Genomic DNA, 21,693 nt, shown 5'->3' on the forward strand with positions numbered 1-21,693 from the left:
GAAAGGAGATAAACGCGCAAAACACTGGAGACCTTCTAAAAATAGTAACGTGCAGTGACCTTCTAAAAATAGTAACGTAGTAACGGGAATATGGATTGACGCCACACGAAGGAAGGGAGATAAACGCAAAACACTGGAGAAGATAAGGAAGAGTTACTGGGAATGGTGAAATGAACAGAAAAACCAAAATCGGTTCAGCGCTGCGCGCTGAGAGCACGTGTTGAAAATTCTCATCGACCAGGTTGTGTCCGGGGTCTAGCTGAATATGCCCACCAAATTTGAAGCAGATCCATCGAGAACTTTGGCCGTGCATCCCGAACAGACACACAGACACAAGTCGTATATATAGATGACTGAAATAAGGGACATGTAATTGAAACGTACAAAACGACATTTTGTACACTACCTCTCTAAAAAAACGCGACTATGACCGACCGAAATGTATTTGTAAATTAGGTCATTGTTAGCGATGAAAACGGGTTTTCTTTAAAAGATAACACGCTTCAGAACATGTCTGTTTTTCACTCCACCAGTTTCAGTTTTAATAAAATATATGAATAGCTGTCATTTTCAGAAAGCCTTATCTGCAATTCACTTAACCAAATACACCATGAACCCAAAAGGTATTAGAGAGAGACACTTTACAGTGAAATATGTTATGATTCCCCTTATTTCAAAATATATGCATTTCGATTGGCAGACACGATTCTCGTCGTAGGTGCGTGCCCTCTGGTGAGGCAACCGTTATCATTTTTTGCCGTAAGAATTGACATTTTTAACATAAATCATGGACAAAAAAACTCATTCTGCAAAAAGTGCAGGTTTTCTTGGTATAGTCAGTTAAAGCATCTTAAAACTCAAGACATTTTGCAATTACGTGTATGCATTTGAAATGGCAGAAAATATTGAATGAAAGTGATTTTTGACTGATTGAAACCCTACCTCCACTAACAAAATGTGCCCTGAGATTAGGGGTGTTAGTTGAAGATGAATGAATATTGGCTATGCTTTTCCCCTAAAGTATTCAAAACCTAAACATATACATCGACAGGATGCTCTACATTAACACAATTATCTTTTTAAACATATACATTATGCTTAGAACACGATACTTCCGGTTTTTCTAGCAGATGACTTATACATTTAGGGGGTAAACACCTTATCGTAGAAAAAGCTTTATTTTCAAAAAGTGCAAGTAAATATCAAAATTCATGCATAATATTTATATATTGGAGTTAATTTTCCTTCGGAAGTCATTTGTTTCAAGTGGCAGAAAATGTCAATTGGAGAGTTACATGTACGTAAAGCGTATAACTGTTGTCTGTGATTAGTGCATTGTGGACACATTGGCACCATTTGATCCTAAATGCTAAACGATGTCGTGATCATACGACAGTTTCAGGATAATTTACATCGCATCGATTCCTAAATTGATAGTAGCATCTCATTGATAAATTCTATTTCCGGTTGCGTCAGTGCCGTTCTCCTTTTCTTTTTGTAATAAGGTAATAACGAATGAACCACGTGTCACACTGCTATGCTAGTCTTCAAATGAAAATTCCAATTTTAGTCAGTTAAAAGGCATGTATTGCGCGTTACGTAAATTTATACCCCCCCCCCCCCCCCCCCCCCCAGGATTACAATGCAAGTAAACACATATAAAGAAATGGTAACTTTTTACATGGTTACACACACAGTGGTGAACGTAACGTGTGGTTTAACAAAATAACTTGCACAAACAATAGTGAACCTACTATGTTTAAGTCTGTCTGTGTGTCTCTGTTTGTGTGTTTGTCTCTGTCTGTCTGTGTGTTCGTCTGTATCTCTCTCCCTCTGTCTATCAGTCTGTCTCTGTCTGTCTGTCTGTCTCTCTCTGTCTCTCTCTCTGTCTCTCAGTCTCTGTCTTTCTCTGTCTCTCTCTCTGTCTGTCTCTCTCTGTCTCTGTCTCTGTCTCTCTCTCTGCGAGGTAGCTGCACTGAAAGAGAAAAGCAATACAGAAAACACGCAGTGGTGAACGTAACGTGTGGTTTAACAAAATTAATTGCATGTACAATAGTGAACCACTGTTAAAGTCTGTCTGTGTTCGTCTGCCTGTCTCTCCCTCTGTCTGTCTATCAGTCTGTCTGTCTGTCTATGTCTCTGTCTCTGTCTCTCTCTGTCTCTGTCTGTCTGTCTCTCTCTCTCTCTCTCACTCTGCGAGGTAGCGACACTTAAAGAGAAAGCGATACAGAAAGAAATGCATTTCTCTACCAAGAACAAAGTCTGTCTCTCTGTGTGTTTGTGTACGTGTTTTTTTTGGTTGCGTAAGTGTTTCTCTATAAGCATCTCTACGTCTTTGTTTGCGTGCGTAAGTGCGTAAGTGCGTGTTTCTGTGTCGGTTTGTCTTCCTGTGTGTATGTCTGTCATTTTGTCTGTCTGTGTGTTTATTTTTGTGTATGTGTCTTTGTGTGTGCCTGCGTGCGTACATGTGTGTGTTTGTTGTGTGTGTGTGTGTGTGTGTGTGTGTGTGTATGTGTGTGTGTGTGTGTGTGTTTGAGTGTGTGTAACAAAAACCTTTAATTCCGCGACCCAAACGCTCTACAACCAGGCTCCCTACTATCACAGGTTTGAATTGTCTGACTTTTTCTTGACGGTAAAAGAATTATTTTGTGTTGTAACAATGTTTGTCTTACAAGCTGTCCATAACTTTTATTTTCTAGATTAAAAAAAAAAGAAGAAGAAAAAAAGAGTTAATTAATTATAACGTGATAACAAGGCTTCCAATCTATACCTGTATGTCCATGCGAAATATATTGTTTGACAAATGCTCGCTCTCTGTGGAGAGCACTTGGGGTGTTCCCATGCGGTAAGCGTATATACATAAAGAAGGTATAGGTATAACAAATCGAGTTTTGTGCGTCCAACAAATACAACCCTAAAAAAAAAAGAGTAAATATAACAAAGACAGAGAGAAAGGAATATAACGTTTGCCAACAGATTCTACCTTGAACCACCCCGTATATTCAAGGCTATACCGAGCGTACGCTGCCGTACCGCCAAGCGATTGTTGGCTAGGATGTGTTGATGCTGTATGGTTTTCAACGCGCGGAGTAAAAAAAATTTCCCGATTCAGACATTGCGGCGGTGCGCCACCACACAATTTTGACTGCTTCATCTCTTTTTGAATGTTTGCACAATACAGACTGTTTTGAATGTTGATATTTCACATATCAACGCAGGACACATCAATGAACATAATAGTTTGGCTTGTCAGGCTATTTATTGACCTGTCAACCTGTACGGTTTTCCCGTATTGTGTACGGGATTTATCAAAATTTAGGTGTGTACGGCTTACACAGCCTAGCAGTACGGGCAAACCAAATTGTACCGGAAATTCATGTCAATGCTGTGATCTTGACAACAATTACCTTACAAGATGCAAGTGACGATTAACACACATACTCAGGCATGTCAACTGAATCAAAGAGACACAGACACAAGTAAGTGTAGGGTGCGTTTAGGGAACGTTGTCGTGATCTACTGCTTAAATATGGCTTCAGTGACCTTCCCGGTTTCAGATATCTGCATGATCTCTGACAAGTTTTATTTTGAGTTAGATACATGGAGTCCTTTTGAAAATTAGAATGTGGAACAAACTTACTAGTTACTTGTTTCTCTTTTAATTCAATCTATGATTCAACCATCATTTGAGAATTTAACTCCAGAAATGATGAATTGAAAAGCAGTATGAGATTATGCAAATGAGTACTAAAAATAGACCTGACAGTGCCTATGCTATTTTCCAAACCTCCTTCCTTTTCACCAGAGTGAGCCATTTGAAATTAAGTTACCAATTGGAACTTACTGAAAACTGTTTTTTCATTTAAATTGAAGTTTTGAGTCAATAATTATTGATAATTTACATTTACAGGACAAGGGAGGCAACTGTGTTATTTTTATTTATTTTTATTAATTTGTCAGACATTTTTTAAACATGGTTATTTTCCATCCTGAAACTTGTTTAAAATCAAGTTCATTCATGAGAGCGATTCTGGGGGGTAAACAGGCCTGAAGCTGGTTTTTGTATTTAAAAAAAAAAAAAGTTGGTGTGTAAGGGATAATGTTACCTTGAATACAGTTTCTAGTCATATAAATACAGGTTGGCCTTGGAGGGGGTTGACAGGTCTGGGCGTGTAAGATGGGATGAAACTGGGCGAACATGCTTGAGTGAGGACAGATCAACAGCAAATCGGTTCGTATGTTCGTTAACGTGTATATTTCTCGTTGAAAAACAAACATGTACTAAATACAAACCTTACTCATTCCCACAATTATGAATTTAAGCTGTACGTGGTTTCAAAGAGACACATTTTGTTTTGAATGGGGGACACTTTCCGTGAAGTTGGTGACAACGCTTTGTTTACACCTGGCGTGAGCGCGCTATCAGTATAGCCGAATATACGGCGTTGAAACTACTCACAATCAAAAGGTTTAAACCTGCAAATGATATTAAGATGCTCTTTTTAATTTGCCTTACTTATTCTTTTAAATTTAACATGTGTATGTTTCATTTATTGGAACTGTTCAAATGTTTTACACTGAAAACCAAAGCCTATTACTTGCCTCATTAGGATTTTTGTTAGCCTACTGAATTACGTCAAAACTACATGCACAAACAAATAATGACGTCATTTTAAGTGGCACAAACATGTACATGAATGCCTTCCCTTTCGAATGATTTACAGTAATAGAATTTCTGTCAAGCGGTTTAAGTTTTATGTCCGTTTTATGAACCCAACCCTCTAAACGAGAATAGTAACGCCAAAGAAGGAAAACATACACACAAACCAACGTTTTTCTCACTGGTGGTTTGGAATATTACCCCACGACTTTAGATTTAGTGTTGTGGTGTTAAAATCTATCAGAAAAATGTGTTTGCTAACGTGACGCCTAAAAGTAACCAAAACGGTCCTTAGCCGACTGACTATTATGCCTACACTTCAAAGACCAACATAACTGTGAATATTTCATTTTGTCTATGATTAAACATTCAAATAACTAACCTTTCTTGTTGTTTGATTATCAAAACTAAAGTAGAAACAGCAACAACAACACTTGTTTCCTTTTTATGTGAAAAATGAGTTGTGGCTTATAGCTGCTGCTGAACTGTTTTCTCTTTTGAGTAATACTTACAAAAGGAACCCCACTCAGAAATGCGTTGAACACAGCAGATGACCTGGAAAAAATAATGTTATTAATGTTAGAGGGACTGACACATCATTTTCAAAGCAAACATAAAAGATTTTTGTTTGTGATGATGATTCATCCATCCGGGTTTTACATCCTTGAATTTCTGCACCCTCTCCAATTAAACATATAATGAAATAAAAATGTTACATGTATTAGAATAGAGACAGGATAAGATTACAATCTCATGCAAACACAAAAAACAAACGTTCCCATACCTTAACTTGAATGGTGGAACACTGAAGGACTTCTCCGTCTGATTGTATCCCAGCAGAACATTCAAATGGCGTAGCACGATATTCTGCAATAATCAAATTATACACAATCAAAAAACAAGAAAGGTAGGTTGTTGGAATGTTTGTTATTGACAAAACAATACATTTACAGATATTTCGACCCAACGGTCTTTTAAGTGAACAGACAAACAAATATTCACACAAAACTTATCATTTTAATGTTTTTATTTCAAAAGAAAAACATTTCATGCGCTCGGCTTCCTGACGAGTGGACGTTTACTGATTCTATCAAGATAAGTTTTGTGTGAATATTTGTTTGTCTGTTCACTTAAAAGACCGTTGGGCCGAAATGTTTGTGAATGTATTGTTTTGTCAATAACAAACGTTCCAACAACCTACCCTTCTTGTTTTTTGATACTGAATTTTGGAACGTTGGCAGTCTCTTTGTTTTTGGATTTTTTCAAATTATACACAGCTAAGGAATAATGAAAACCACTACAAGATAGTACTTTTTACCTTTGCAGTTTGCTTCAACTAAAAAGTAATAGATTTCTGAAACTCCCAGAGGCGCTCACATATTCGCTTGTTTGCCTATTCCAAGAGAGGCAAGGGAACAGAATGAGACAGACAGGAACCTCATGATATCAACAGTCTTCTCAAATAAGTCTTCTCAAGTAATCAGAATATTTGTTTAACAGGAAACGAAGGCACTCAAAGAAGGAATCAGGTTTTCGTCTAGTTCTAGTCTTTTCTCTTCAGTTCTTTTTGTCTGATTTTTTTTTAACAGGTTCAAGCACATAATGCATGGAACACATTAAACAAACTAACCCCAAAACATTACTTGTTCCAACAACAGGAAAAAAAAGTTACCAACCTGTGATTTAGCATCTTCTTCCTGGGCATGTTCTTCGCTTCCTACCATGAACTGCAATATGAACAAGGTAACAGTGACTCAACAGCTCACAACAGTTGCTCAACAGCTCACAACAGTTGCTCAACCACTCACCTTAGACTCCTCATTTAGTGTCACCACAAAAACTGTCCTTTCAGTAATCTAAAAGCCTGTCTTCATCATCGTTGAAATGGATGATGAGGACTTAATAACTCTCACATAACTGAAAGCAACACTAAAGACGAATCATTTATTTCATATGTCTTTAACTCTATATCGTGCTTTATGCTCGCTTTTGTCTTGTGTTCTCCATTCTTCCTTTGCTTTAATTAGTTGATCCAGTATTTCTCTCACAATCTGTTTTGTCTTCATGGTTAACAAACTCTTCCACACTGAGTGATGTGTTAAAGCTTGTAGATGTGATGTCAAGAGGGTGACCTTGATGAGAAGGGCCACCAGCTGGTACACAACGTCTCTGTCCACACCCTCCAGATCCATGGCTCTCTGCAGCAGTGCGGCAAAGTTGCTCTCTTCATCTGTGAACTCACGCAGTTGACCCCCTGCATCATACACACACTGTTGCACAATAACAAGCAGTAAGCGTCAGACAGAAAATCTTGTGAATGTCTCACTGCATTGGCTGCCACAACTTTCCATATCTGATCATGCTTGTCTTTGTTACAATGAAGGCACCCAACTGTTTATTGTAAGTTGCAGTGTTTTACTAGGGGGGTACTTTGTGGCTATGTGAACAGACCAGTGGACAAAAAGAGGGTCGCTCACAATGAAAAAGCCTTCTCGCCCAGAGATCAGGCATTGCATTTCATGTACAGATGTAAGATGCCTACCCTTACAGAAAAGAAAAGTCGCTGCGACCTCGCTGCGACCTCGTTGCGAGGTCGCAGCGATCTAAACACATCGCAGCAACTAGTCGCAGCTGGTCACGGCTAGCCGCGATGTTGGCGCGAGCCTCGCAACAACATCGCGGCTAGCCGCGACCTTGGCGCGAGCCTCGCGACAACATCGCGGCTAGCTGTGACCCTGGCGCGAGGCTCGCGACAAGAGCGCGGCTAGCTGCGACCATGGTGCGAGGCTCGCGCCAACATCGCGGGTAGCTGCGACCTTGGCGCGAGCCTCGCAACAACATCGCAGGTAGCTGCAACCTTGGCGCGAGCCTCACAACAACATCAAAGTTAGCTGCGACAATTGGCGCGAACCTCGCAACAACATCGCGGGTAGCTGCGACCTTGACGCGAGCCTCGCAGGTAGCTGCGATCTTGGCGTAAGTTTCCGAACAACATCACAGCTAGCCGGGACCTTAATGGAGGCTTTTTCAATATCATATGGAGGGGCCTGCTTATAGAGCGATTATTGTGTCTGACTCTCTGAGTGGCCCTATTTGCAAATATTCTTACCATCTTGGCACAAGAATGAGACATGGTGGCAGCAAATATTATTCAGAAACATAACACTCAGCTTGCTTCATGTTTTAAAAAATATTACAAAGTAAATATTTTCTTTTGTTTTTAAGCAAAAAGTGTATTTTGGCATTAATTCTTCTGTTAAAGGGATGTATAAATCAGCAGCCCGAAATTCTTGTTTGTTTACCAACTGCCAGAGACTTTTATTCTGTAGTTTCACACAAAATGTTGTTGAAGCAAAATTCAAGGCTTAAAGGTCGTCTACATTTCTGCTTTTTTTTCAATAATCTTATGGTTAGATTTCGCTAAAAAGTTATGTCAGATGATGAATGAAGCATGGGGAAATTTTTTTAACAAAATAAAAATAAATGTAAAAAAAGTTTTTATTTTTGAGAAGTACAGTATAACACTTCCAATGTTTTGATTTCCATGTGGAGAGAGCATGTGTTTTAACTATAAATATCGACCAATCAAATTCATGTCACTATGCTGACAGCCACACCCACACAATCACAGCAACAGTTTGACACAGTGTATTAGAGCGCTGTCCACGATGTTTTGTTAAACGCACGAAATGCATGGTATTTGAGAGGACTTTTGCCCTTGGCATTTGCCAAATAAGGATATCGTACTGTTGCTGCCGCAGTTCGTAAGTCGGGCGCCTGTGCCGCGTCACTAAAAACTCACCTGACGCTTTTGGTAGTCCGCCGCACACAAATATAGTTCGTCAGCTTTCATTGATTTTACTTGAAGACTTGCAAGGCTTGGAAGTGTGTTTTTAAGTCGATGACTTGATCATGTCTTAACTTTGTCGCATATACCATGTGGATGCAGAAAACTTGGGGTTACTTGTGATATATGTATTGATGCGCGCACTTCCGAATGCAAGCTAGCTTTTAGCACGTTTTGCTAGTTCAGTTCAACCGGTGCCGTCAAGGAAGACAGACTGATCCTCACTGCTTTCCTCAGATAACAAAAGGGCCAACGAGGTAATGTGATTCTTGTAGAATGTTTTGCTACTTTCCTCATATAACTTTTAAGGCCAACGAAGTATGTAGTCTTGTAGAATATTTTTACTGCTCTCTCAATTGTGGTTGTAACGCCTGCAGGACACGCGAACTAAGTTGCATGATATTTTCGTAATATTTTTACGAGCTCGTTCATGGTATGGGCTTCACGTGATATATGTGCCAGGTCTTCTTGGCTGGACTCTATCTGACACATAACTCAGAGGCATAGTTCGTTTGGTCTGTTTTTAGTGCAAGTATGAGCAACGAAAATTACAGATAGCGATACCTTTTGAGAGAGGCAATGGAGATCATCCTCATGACTTTAAATTACCGTGACATATAGAAGGGATAGTTCCCTTATACTGACATCAGCGATTTGTACTCGGGCTTGATGTTGCATTTGTTGACGATACAGACTTGGAATTTGCATAATGTGTGCCATGTTCTGAGTTAGACTCTTTCTTAGCTTATTCTTTTAGCCATTTCATGCTCAGTCCTTCTTACTATTGTGTGTCAGTTTTTATGAGATGAACTTGAAACTCCATGACATGTGTCATGTTTTGAATTGGACCTTTTTCTGGATTTTATATCAGCTATTTCTTACTTGGTTTTATCATTGTGTTTCAGTTTTACGACACCATGGGTTATGTTCAAAAGGAAGAATAAAGCGATTTACATAACCTTGCGTGCCAGTGTTAACGTTGGAAGGAAGGCAGTGACAGTAAAACTCGGACCTGAGACGAAGGACACCCAATCGACCCAGAGCTTCGACCCTGGCACCGGTCAACTCTACCGTTCCTGGTCAACTTTATTGTTCCTGATCAGCTCTACTGTTCCTGATCAACTCTACTGTTTCTGATCAACTCTACTGTTCCTGATCAACTCTACCGTTCCTGGTCAACTCTACTGCTCCTGGTCAACTCTACTGTTCCTGATCAACTCTACTGTTCCTGATCAACTCTACCGTTCCTGGTCAACTTTATTGTTCCTGATCAGCTCTACTGTTCCAGAAACTCGACCGTTGAATTCGACTGATGCAGACACTTCGATATTTTGGTGTAGACAGTAGTCAATATCAACAGGAGAGTCTTGCACTTAGACGTTCCAGTCGTGAAGCAAAAATGACTGAGAAGGGCAAAGCTTATCAAATGAAACTGCTCACGGATAACTTCAGATCTGATCGAGATAACCTACAGGCGTTTCTGGCAGAGACAGACCATGAACTTCAAAAGGAAGAAGTAGATTGTGAGGATGTGATCGCCAGACGCATGAAGGTGACGTCTCTACTCACCTCCCTAAAAGAAACTGCAGAAAGACTAAAAGAACTTAGTGACACCAGTGAAGAAGACATTGATTCAGCACTTGCTGAAATGACAGACGCGTCAGTTACGACAATGAATAAGATTGTCACTGCCACCAAACACATGTATTCGCACAGTTCCACTCGTTCTCACGCTTCACATTCCTCCAGAAGATCTAAGGCTTCAACTACATCAACTACATCGTCAAGAAGAGTTGCCGCTGCGGCTGAAACTGCTGCACTACGAGTGAAGCTAGAGGCACAGCATATTGAGAACGAGGGGCAGGAAGAACTGGAGCAATTGGAATTTGAAGAAAAGATGCGCAGATTAAACGCCGAAAGAAAAATGGCTAATCTGAAGAGAAAACATGAAGCTCAGAAGGTAGAAACTCAGCTGAAAATGGAAGAGGCGAGACTGTATGCACTTGAACAGACCTCAAGCTCGACGTCAAGCAGATCAAGCTGCAAGTCGACAAGCAGCCGTACCATGCCTGGGAGAACTGATAATAACCCAACGAAACAAAACCTGCGAGCACATGCTTCAGTCTTTACTCCCGAAACTCATGATGAAAATTTGGTAGAAGCACTGGCAAGGGCAATAACTTCAAGTCGCCTTCCCATTCCCGAACCACCGATCTTCACAGGAGACTCCCTGCAGTACCCAGACTGGTCATTCTCTTTTACATCTTTGATTGAGAACAAAAGGGTTCCACCTGAAGAAAGAATACACTTCCTCAAGCGCTATCTGGGAGGCCCCGCCAAGGAAGCTGTCAGTGGGTTCTTTATGCTGCGGAGTAAAGATGCCTATCAGCGAGCCAGAGACATTCTAGAACAAAGATTTGGCAACTCCTATGTCATTTCTGAGGCTTTTCGGTCTAAGCTGGATGCTTGGCCCAAGGTGCACAACAAAGACAAGTCAGGCCTGCGCAATCTGTCTGATTTTCTACTGCAGTGCCAAGCTGCGGCTGCAGAAGTGGAAGACATGAAGTTTCTTGATGACATGCGAGAGATCAAGAAAATCACTGCCAAACTGCCAGACTGGATGGTTCACACATGGAACAGGAAAATTGCAAAAAGCAAACGAGACAAAGGAAGATACCCCAACTTTCAAGAATTCGCAAGTTTTGTCTCTGAAGAATCTGAGATTTTGAATGATCCCATTCTGTCCTCTGAGCCTTCACCAGTACAGCCCCCTGTGAAGCAGCAGATCAGAAAACATGGAGACTCATATACTTCACAAAGAACAGTTCTCAGTACAGGTCAGAATGAAATACATGAACCTAAGCCATCTACAAGCTGTTTGTTCTGCAAGAGACAAAATCATTCTTTGAACGAATGCAGAGACTTCATGAACAAACAGATGGCAGAAAGAAAGGACTACGTAAGAAAAGAAGGCTTATGTTTTGCCTGCCTAAGACAGGGACACATGTCAAAAGAATGTGTGAAGCGAAGTGACTGTAAGAAATGTAAAAGGAAACATCCCACAAGCTTGCATGAGGAGAGACAATATTTTGGAGTTGAGCAGCCAGTGAGGAAAGAACAAAACAACAGAGAAGGGAACGCCACATGCAGGAAGGTCCTGTCTAAGACAAAAAACAGTCTAACGTCAATGGCCGTTCCGGTGTACCTGTCGACCGAGCAGAACCCAGACCATGAACTCTTAGTATATGCACTTCTGGATACCATGTCTGACTCAACCTTTGTTCTCGACTCAGTGGCTGAAGATCTGCAGGCATCATCTGAACCTGCCACTCTGAGACTCACAACAATGACTGACAGTAGCGTCACAATATCCTGTCAAAAATACACCAACCTGAAAGTGAGAGGCTTCAACTCTGAAAAAACAATCTCTCTCCCTGCCATGTATTCTAGAGATCACATACCTCTGGATTATGAACACATTCCGTCACCGGAAACAGCAAGCAAATGGCCTCATTTGAGCAGGTTGAAAGATCGCCTGGCCCCAAGGCAAGACTGCCCCGTTGGAATCTTGATTGGCTACAATTGTCCCAGAGCTCTAGCACCTCTGAACTGTGTTGTTGGAGAGGGAAATCAGCCGTACGCAGTCGAGACAGAACTTGGATGGAGCATTGTTGGAGGCACCACCGCAAACAAAGAAAGATTTGATGCAATAGGGCACTCACACAGAGTCGTCACGCAAGAAGTTCCTCCCTCAATCTGCCGTCCTGAAAAATCTGTGACCTATGTGTACAAAACACAAATTAAGGAGGTCACTGCCACAGACCTTATCAAGCTCATGGAACAAGATTTCAAAGATCAAAGCTCAGACGTAAGGTCAATGTCCCAGGAAGACAAAAAATTCCTAAAGACACTTGAAGAAGGCATTCACCAGAGAGCAGACGGGTATTACGAAATGCCTCTGCCTTTCAAAAATGGGGAACCAAAGCTACCAAACAACAGACAAGCAGCACTGCATCGAGCACTGGCTCTCAAAAGACAGTTCTTCAAGAAACCCAAATACCTCCAGCATTATACAGTCTTCATGAAGGAGATTCTGGACCGCGGAGATGCGGAGAAAATCCCAGATTCTGAAATTGACACTCCTGATCAATGGTACATTCCTCACCATGGCGTGTACCACCCAAAGAAACCAGACAAAGTCAGAGTGGTCTTTGATTGTAGTGCTCGGTATCAAGGAGTCTGCATAAATGATCATCTGCTCCAAGGCCCTGACCAAATCAACTCACTGGTTGGTGTCCTTTGCCGATTCAGAGAAGGACCCATTGCCTTCACCTGCGATGTTGAAAAAATGTATCACCAATTCCGAGTGGAAAAGCATCACCAAGACTACCTTCGCTTCCTGTGGTGGGAGGATAATGACCTCTCAAAGCCCCCAGTTGACTATCGCATGAAGGTTCACCTGTTCGGTGCAACGTCCTCACCTGGATGTGCCAACTTCGCATTGAAGCACCTGGCCAACGATCATCAACATCTTGGAGAGAAGGCTGCTGACTTTCTCAAAAATGACTTCTATGTTGATGATGGTTTGAAGGGAGAATTCTCAGTTGAAGAGGCTAAGGACTTGCTTGAGAAGGCCAGGCTGATTTGTGCAAAGGGCAATCTGCGACTGCACAAGGTAGTGTCGAACAATTCAGAAGTCATGAACAGTGTACCAGAGTCTGAACGAGGAAGTGCTGTCCCTGCCAGTCTGAACACTGATCATCAAGAAAATGCCATTGAAAGAGCCCTGGGCTTGCAGTGGTGCATGAAAGAAGACAATTTCTGCTTCAGGCTCAGTTTGAAAGACAACCCATTGACACGCCGTGGAATTCTGTCCACTGTAGCAGCAGTTTACGACCCATTGGGTCTGATCGCCCCTGTCATCCTGGTCGGGAAGCAAATTCTTCAGTCAATCTGCAAGGAAAACCTCAGTTGGGATCATCCCATTCCGGAAGAAATCCACCCATTATGGGAAAGGTGGAGAACAGACATACAGAGACTGAAGGATGTCAAAATTCCAAGATGCTATCAGCCAGAAAGTTTTGGAACACCCACCAACGTTGAGCTGCACCACTTCTCTGACGCCTCACTGTCAGGATATGGCCAGTGTTCATACCTGCAACTTAAAAACAATGACGGTCAGGTGCACTGCAGCCTGGTCATGGCTAAGGCAAGGGTCGCACCTCTGAAGGCGACGACAGTCCCACGCTTGGAGCTTCAAGGAGCTGTGCTGTCAGTCAACACAGCTAAAGTCTTAGACGCTGAGCTCGGCTATCCCAGCATTACACACCACTACTGGACTGATTCAATGGTAGTTCTGGGATACATCAAGAATGAAACAGCCAGGTACCACATGTACGTTGCAAACAGAGTGGAACAAATTCGCCAATTTTCCCAGCCTCAGCAGTGGAGCTATGTTCCCACTTCTAAAAACCCAGCAGACCATGCCTCTCGTGGGCTCTCTGTAGATGAGATATCAACTTCAAACTGGCTCACTGGTCCTGAGTTTCTGTGGAAAGGGGAGATAACTGCAGAAGACATTGACATTGAGATCTCCCCTCAAGATGTTGAAGTAAACTCAACAACAGTTTTCACAACTCAAAATTCAAAGTTCACAAGCTTTGAAGAGAAAATTGGCAGATTCTCTAGCTACAAGAAGGCAGTCGCGGCAGTCGCCATCATCGTTAAGTGCTGCGCACGCAAACAGAACAAACAGATTTCCGCCTTGGAAGCAAACCAGATAGCAAAAAGAAATCTCATTCGAGTCATCCAGAGGGAAGCGTTTGGGGGAGCTTGCGAACTCAAGTCAAAATCAAACCCCCTCAGAGACCTTGACCCGTTCCTCGATGATGACAGCCTCCTACGGGTGGGAGGCAGGCTCAGAAAGACTTCAGAATTGTATGGCGTGAAACACCCATTAATCCTCCCCAAGAACAGCCATCTGTCACGTCTCATCGCCGTGCATCATCACGAAAAAACGGCTCACCAAGGTCGAAGTCTGACATTGAACGACATCCGCTCAAGCGGATACTGGATCATCGGATGCAGAAGGGTGACCTCGTCACTCATAAACCAGTGTGTGACCTGCATCAGGCATCGTGGAAAGGCCAGAGGTCAAAGGATGGCAGACCTCCCGAAGGAGAGAGTAGAACCCTCCCCCCCATTCACCTACTGTGGACTAGACTGTTTTGGCCCTTTCATTGTAAAGGAAGGGCGTAAGGAAGTGAAGAGATATGGACTCATTATCACGTGCCTGGCTATGAGAGCTGTACACATTGAACTTCTTGATGACCTGACGACAGACTCATTCCTAAATGGATTGAGATGCTTCATCGCACTCAGAGGCAGGGTTCGAATGATACGCTGTGACCAAGGCACAAACTTTGTGGGTGCCAAGCATGAACTCAAGGAAAACCTCCGTAAGCTGGACCATGAAATGATCAAATCTAGCCTGCTAGACCGGGACTGCGAGTTTGAGTTAAACCCGCCATCGTCAAGTCATATGGGTGGTGTCTGGGAGAGGCAAATTCGCAACATTCGTAATGTCCTCACTGGCATCCTGGATCACTCAGCCTCTCGCCTAGATACAACGTCTCTTAGAACATTCATGTATGAGGCGATGGCTATCGTCAACAGCAGGCCCTTGACCACTGAAAACCTGGAAAGAGCAGATGGCCCTCTGCCCCTGACACCGAATCATATCCTGACCATGAAATCTGGCATCATCATGCCCCCACCACCAGGAGGGTTTGAGAAGGAAGATCTCTACTTGAAAAAGAGATGGAGACGAGTGCAGTTCCTGGCTGACCTGTTCTGGACCAGATGGAGAAGAGAATACCTGCAAACTCTGCAGACAAGGAACACCTGGCAAAAGGCGCAGCGGAATATCTGTGTTGGTGACATTGTCCTACTGCAAGATGATGGGATCTGTAGGGCGGACTGGAAAGTTGCCAAGGTTGTAGAAACTTTCCCAAGTGACGATGGGCTTGTCAGAAAGGTCCGACTGCTCATGGCGACATCTGAGCTCAACAACCATGGCCAACCCCTGCACAAAAGGACTTACTTGGACAGACCTGCTCACAAGCTAGTCGTTCTTCTTGCTAGAGATACGTTGACGGTAGATTAGCTCCCTTTGTGGAGGTGACCTGGACCTACCTTAACAAACCTGTTCACAAGCTTGTCGTTCGTTTTGGAACGAGTTGACAGTAGATTAACACACTGTGTGGGTGTAATCAGCACTAGTGTTTTCTAAGCTGAACATGTGTTATCAGTAGAAGACTGAGAACAGTGAAACTTCATATAAGTGATTATTAACCTTTTAATCGTGATTTTATTTTAAAATTAGCACATGTTTTTAAAGGCTGAACATGTGTCAGCAGAAGACTGTAAACAGTGAAGCTTCACAGAAGTCATTCATAACCTTTTAATCTTGATTTTGAAATCATCATGGATGATTTGGGTGGGAGTGTTGCTGCCGCAGTTCGTAAGTCGGGCGCCTGTGCCGCGTCACTAAAAACTCACCTGACGCTTTTGGTAGTCCGCCGCACACAAATATAGTTCGTCAGCTTTCATTGATTTTACTTGAAGACTTGCAAGGCTTGGAAGTGTGTTTTTAAGTCGATGACTTGATCATGTCTTAACTTTGTCGCATATACCATGTGGATGCAGAAAACATCTTTTTTGGGGTTACTTGTGATATATGTATTGATGCGCGCACTTCCGAATGCAAGCTAGCTTTTAGCACGTTTTGCTAGTTCAGTTCAACCGGTGCCGTCAAGGAAGACAGACTGATCCTCACTGCTTTCCTCAGATAACAAAAGGGCCAACGAGGTAATGTGATTCTTGTAGAATGTTTTGCTACTTTCCTCATATAACTTTTAAGGCCAACGAAGTATGTAGTCTTGTAGAATATTTTTACTGCTCTCTCAATTGTGGTTGTAACGCCTGCAGGACACGCGAACTAAGTTGCATGATATTTTCGTAATATTTTTACGAGCTCGTTCATGGTATGGGCTTCACGTGATATATGTGCCAGGTCTTCTTGGCTGGACTCTATCTGACACATAACTCAGAGGCATAGTTCGTTTGGTCTGTTTTTAGTGCAAGTATGAGCAACGAAAATTACAGATAGCGATACCTTTTGAGAGAGGCAATGGAGATCATCCTCATGACTTTAAATTACCGTGACATATAGAAGGGATAGTTCCCTTATACTGACATCAGCGATTTGTACTCGGGCTTGATGTTGCATTTGTTGACGATACAGACTTGGAATTTGCATAATGTGTGCCATGTTCTGAGTTAGACTCTTTCTTAGCTTATTCTTTTAGCCATTTCATGCTCAGTCCTTCTTACTATTGTGTGTCAGTTTTTATGAGATGAACTTGAAACTCCATGACATGTGTCATGTTTTGAATTGGACCTTTTTCTGGATTTTATATCAGCTATTTCTTACTTGGTTTTATCATTGTGTTTCAGTTTTACGACACCATGGGTTATGTTCAAAAGGAAGAATAAAGCGATTTACATAACCTTGCGTGCCAGTGTTAACGTTGGAAGGAAGGCAGTGACACGTACTACGCTGCATTACTTTCATGAATTTTCAATCGGCTACCCTGGCTTCGTCCTTCCTGATCGAAGGGGAGTATTTTTGATATTTGTAGGGAATAGCTAGACTTAGTATTTGATGCCGATTTCTGTATAAAAATGTAGACAAACACCTTTAAACTCGAGTATTATATTTTCACAAAGATGGTCGCAACCGTTTATATGGCATGTTGCATTTCCATTTAAAAATCAGGTAAAGTGTTATCTTGTGCTTCTTTAAAATTTGGGAGCTAGAAAGTACCATGGTGATGTGTTGCTAACTGCATTTAGCTTAGGGAGTTTACTATTGCCCATTAAACTCAAAGTGTACAACCAGCCTATATTATAAAGACTTAACAGAAATGATCAGATTCAGAGCATACATGACAGCACACGAATGGAAGCACTACATATAGCTTGCACACCAACAAACAAGAGAAATTTTAACTGGCAGTGTGACGATCAAACAATTCCATTAAAAAATATAGCTGGAACCCTAGCTGTTTTGCGCTTGGAGTATTCTCAAACAAATTTGGCATATATATATTTTCAGGAAAAAAAAGGTGTACTCCATACATTTGACCGTTGCAACATTAAAAAGTTTACCAAAACATTTAAACCAAATGCTTCTTTCAATGTGTAATGACAAAAGCGGTTACCATTGATCAAATGCAGAGTTGTAAAGTTGTTATAATCATTAAACCATACTGATCGTATTTTTAGACAAACAAGCATACATAGATGATAGTCTAATACGGCAATAATTATGTGTTCCCAGGTCTTGATCACAGGCGGAACTTAGGTATCGTCCACTGGTCTTTCTGTGATCTTATAGGTACCCCAAACCTTCTTTGTATCACTTAGCTCCTAGCCGCAATCGGGATTTTTTCCACCCCATTTCAAAGGACCAGACCATGCTGTTTTAAAGGTTATTAGAACCACTAACCGATGACTGAAGGTTAGAGAAATGCACCTGAAGATGCCAAAAATGTGAAGAAATTCACCGAATAAAATAAAAAATGTATACCACATCAAAATACATACCATTTTCGTTAGTTAATTTGTGTTTACTATGTGATTTTGTATGAATATTTTATTGAAGTACCGTTCAGCCTCACACAGCCTCCGCGCGCTGTGATGCGCAACATTTTTCAGTTCGGTCGTCGTACTTTACGCTCTCTTGCTCCGCGTCAAAGAAACTACAATGGGTGTTTTAAAAGAGCAGAGCTAGCTCTATAATTTCGTATATTTTGAGAACTGGAAAACAAAGTGACCAAAAATTGCGGTTGAAGTTTTCAAAATCAAACTACCGACAACTTTATCACACTGCCAAATGAAATACACCATTCGATTCAGCTCGAATTTTTCTTTAAACAAGCAAAAAATGAAGTCAGTCCGACATGTGTCCTCCGAGCAAGACGCCCAAAACGAGGCTCGAATAGCTTTGCCTGCAGTTTTGAAAATGGCGCCCGGTGGCTCAAGCCGCGATTACCGACTCAACAAATTCGACCCAAGCATTCTTTTCGTCCGGCACATCGATTCAAGATGTTCTGTTCGGTAAGTTTAGACATATTAAAGTATTGATTGAATGTTTTTAATGGCGGATGTACGAAATGACAGAAGGTATTTTGTACTGAATTTGACGAAGTGGTTCGACTTCGATGGCCTGTCTGTGTTTCAAGCGGAAGGGTTGTGTTACGAACCGCTTTCGTTTTTTTCTCTAACCCAATAGAATCTAATGACGAAAATAATCATTGACAATGTATCTAAAGATATAAAAAAAAAACTATTTCTGGTGCATCTACGAAATGAAAACATTGCATATTGTTCAAAAAGTGATTTTATTCTGGTCACGCAACTTCTTCTTTTCTTGCACCAGCTGAGTGGAAACCAAAAGTAGAATTCACCAGCTGACTCGGAGAACGTTTTGCGGACTCGCAATGTTTCGCACATGTATGTCGACTTATTTCGTGTGAGAAAACAGATATTACAGATATATTTTTTATAAAATACTGGTAGCTGCTTTTTCATTTATTGAAAATGAAATAACTGACTTTTCTTCTTTGAGTTTGAATGGTGTTTTTCTTTCTGCAGAAGTAGTGTTTGATGTTATTGTTATAACTTACTTTTTGTTCTTTTCTCCAGATGACACACATGCACCAACAACTTGCTAACTATTTTCTTGCCTCTGGCCGTGGCAGACCTCCAAATCCACCGGGGCTGACAAACAAGGTTTTGCTGCAGTTACAGAGGCAAAGTGGCAAGCCCTCTTCAGTGGTAAGTACTCGGTTGATCACAACTCTTTTTTGTCTTATAGATATGCTTATGTATTTATAAACAGGCTAGCAATCCTTTGCGTCTTTTCTTTATCCACTAAAATTAATTACAAAATAATAATAGACATTGATAATTTGTATTTATTTCTTTGGCTGTCCCTTTTACTATACTGCAGCATAGTTCATGCACTGGTATATTATCTTTTGGAACACAGACTGATATTTACTTTTTTTCAGGTCCACTCCTGGTTTGAGAAGCTCTTCCCAGAAGTTACCTTTCCTGTGGATCGGATTGGTGGTGTCATTGATCGCACGGAGAAGCAATTCAAGGAGCACCTCAGTGGGGAGACAGGAACAACAGCATTTCTTCAGGTTGTCAGAGATCTTGATTCAGAGATGAGATTCCCAAATTTTGACATAAGAGGGTAAAGGAAGTTTGGGGTCCAGGGGCAACGCCCCTTGTGGGAGTCAGGGGGCTGAAGCTGATGCGTTTTTAGCATTTACATAACAAAAAATTGCTCAGAAATGAGTCTTAGCAGCAGAATATTTTGATTAGAACTTTGGGCATTGTTCATGCATTTCTAGAATGAATCTCACAAATAAACAACAACAGTCACTGAAAATAACATCACACTCACAGACTGACAAACACAAGTGTGCACACAAGGACAAATATGTGGTCAAATGGTCTTTCAACACGCTCTTGCCTCTCTATTTGTAGCCCAGTACTTTATTACACCACGTGCATTGTGCCTTCCCCGAACATTCAACTTTTGAACCGAATCTCCGAGACGGATGGACAGTTTTTGTCCCTTCACTTCGGTAGTTATAATTTCGTCTTTCCACGCCCAAACCCATTTGTTCTTTAGCCCTTTATCAATCTCAGAAGCTAAAGCATGTTCTGTTTCTGCCAACAATCGCATTGACGACGCCATCTTGCTTCCGCGATGAAGACACTGATGATGAGGAGAAACTTGTTCCCAAATGGACAGTTCGTACACGGGTCTAAAGTTCATTTCGTAGATTTTTGGTTTTGAGCTTGGCGGAGATTTTTTTGTCGGAGGTATTGTCGGTCCGGACAATCAAAAACCGGTCTAGTCTTTTGGGAGATTCAGTCATTGGCAGGTCAGATTTTTGATAATCAACCTCTACCCCCCCCCCCCCCCCCCCCTTTTTTTTCTCAAGGGATCTGGACGATTTAGGAAAACGGTCCTGGGGATCAACTTTTGAGCAGAATTCCGCGAAAAAGCGGAAGAATCTCATCTCTGTTGATTTTGTTTCTGATGCACTCAGCCACCTTGGGGAGAACTTCTTGGAGAGTGCATACACTACTTGGTAGGTATGCAACATATTATGTACTGGTTAGCCTGTAATGTACTGTCTTGATTTCATTTTCGAAATATAGTTTTTCATAATAACTATATCGCTGATATTCAGTACCAAACTTTTTTTTATTTAGCTCTACACTTTTACTTTTAGGGTGTATTGCAATTAACTTTGGAAAAAAGGTTAAGCAGCTGTTTATGTTTAAACAAAAAATTACTCACGAGACCTTTAGCTAAACCCATGTGACATTGGTAAAAAAACCAGCATGAGCGATTGCTAGTGCTGGCGATCTTGTATTTCGGCAACAAATTGTGAACTCTGATGAACTTGTTCGTCCTGATCGCAGGATACAGCTTGCTCTATTTAATCTGAATTTATGCCAAATGAGCTTTTATTAAATAATTTGAATTTAAACCAATTGTTTGTTTTACATTTGAGAATATGCGTCTGCATGTGTTGAACTGCTTCTGTCTCTAGTCAATTTAGAATGTATGTAGCACAATGGCCTGTCAGTGCGAAAGGATTTGCATGCACCCACAAGCTGGTTGCAGCATTTTTCTGGGAGGGTTTAGGTATATTTTAACTGGGACTTTAAACCATCTAAACAATGTTCAGGGTTTGGTAAAGCATTTCCTCCTGCATAACTGCAGTAAGTTATCACTCATCACTAGGTTGCAGCTCACTTGCTGTGAAATTTGAAGGTCGTTGCTTGATGATTTCATGGACATCGCAGTAAACCGTGACAACTGCACAGGTAGCTGCAGCTGGCTCAAGGAAAGCTTGTACGTGGTAAGAATTTGGAGGACAGGCCAGGGATATCCCGGCTCACCCTGGTCGTTGCTAGCTATAGCTGTGACATGGTCGCGGATATATAGCTGTGACTACCACATATAGGTCCGGGTAATCGCGGCTAGCTGCGAGGTAATCGCGGCTAGCTGCGACTACATCACAGCTAGCTG

The 21,693-nt window shown here is 41.6% G+C and overlaps 3 protein-coding genes across 5 annotated transcripts in view; 2 read left to right on the forward strand and 1 right to left on the reverse strand.

Annotated features, from left to right (window-relative positions):
• LOC138952778 (protein unc-79 homolog) overlaps nucleotides 1-21,693 on the reverse strand; it is a 294,903-nt gene that overhangs the window by 52,303 nt on the left and 220,907 nt on the right. For all 3 annotated transcript variants that reach the window (XM_070324505.1, XM_070324504.1, XM_070324503.1), the window contains 4 exons: nucleotides 6,793-6,914; nucleotides 6,337-6,387; nucleotides 5,445-5,527; nucleotides 5,173-5,215 (listed from right to left, as the gene is read on the reverse strand). In XM_070324505.1, coding sequence (XP_070180606.1) covers nucleotides 5,173-5,215; nucleotides 5,445-5,527; nucleotides 6,337-6,387; nucleotides 6,793-6,914 — 299 coding nt within the window. The remainder of the gene's footprint in view (nucleotides 1-5,172; nucleotides 5,216-5,444; nucleotides 5,528-6,336; nucleotides 6,388-6,792; nucleotides 6,915-21,693) is intronic.
• LOC138952532 (uncharacterized) lies at nucleotides 8,622-15,672 on the forward strand. Its single transcript, XM_070324218.1, has 3 exons — nucleotides 8,622-8,764; nucleotides 9,413-11,344; nucleotides 11,801-15,672. The coding sequence occupies exons 2-3, from the start codon at nucleotides 9,820-9,822 to the stop codon at nucleotides 15,670-15,672; spliced, it is 5,397 nt and encodes a 1,798-aa protein (XP_070180319.1). The 5' UTR covers nucleotides 8,622-8,764; nucleotides 9,413-9,819.
• LOC138952797 (uncharacterized) lies at nucleotides 17,948-20,582 on the forward strand. The gene is made up of 3 exons (XM_070324539.1): nucleotides 17,948-18,689; nucleotides 19,278-19,409; nucleotides 19,646-20,582. Exons 1-3 carry the CDS (start codon nucleotides 18,678-18,680, stop codon nucleotides 19,835-19,837), a joined length of 336 nt encoding a protein of 111 aa, XP_070180640.1. The 5' UTR covers nucleotides 17,948-18,677; the 3' UTR covers nucleotides 19,838-20,582.

This window comes from Littorina saxatilis, linkage group LG17 (assembly GCF_037325665.1).
Source record: "Littorina saxatilis isolate snail1 linkage group LG17, US_GU_Lsax_2.0, whole genome shotgun sequence".
In the NCBI taxonomy this organism is placed as follows: Eukaryota; Metazoa; Mollusca; class Gastropoda; order Littorinimorpha; family Littorinidae; genus Littorina; species Littorina saxatilis.

Coding starts and splice junctions, on each gene's coding strand:
- LOC138952532 (XM_070324218.1), top strand. CDS start 9,820: ATGCAGACACTTCGATATTTTGGTGTAGACAGTAGTCAATATCAACAG. Junction 11,345..11,800: donor AAGAACAGTTCTCAGTACAG/GTCAGAATGAAA, acceptor TTCTCGACTCAG/TGGCTGAAGATCTGCAGGCA.
- LOC138952797 (XM_070324539.1), top strand. Junction 19,410..19,645: donor GTGGCAAGCCCTCTTCAGTG/GTAAGTACTCGG, acceptor ACTTTTTTTCAG/GTCCACTCCTGGTTTGAGAA.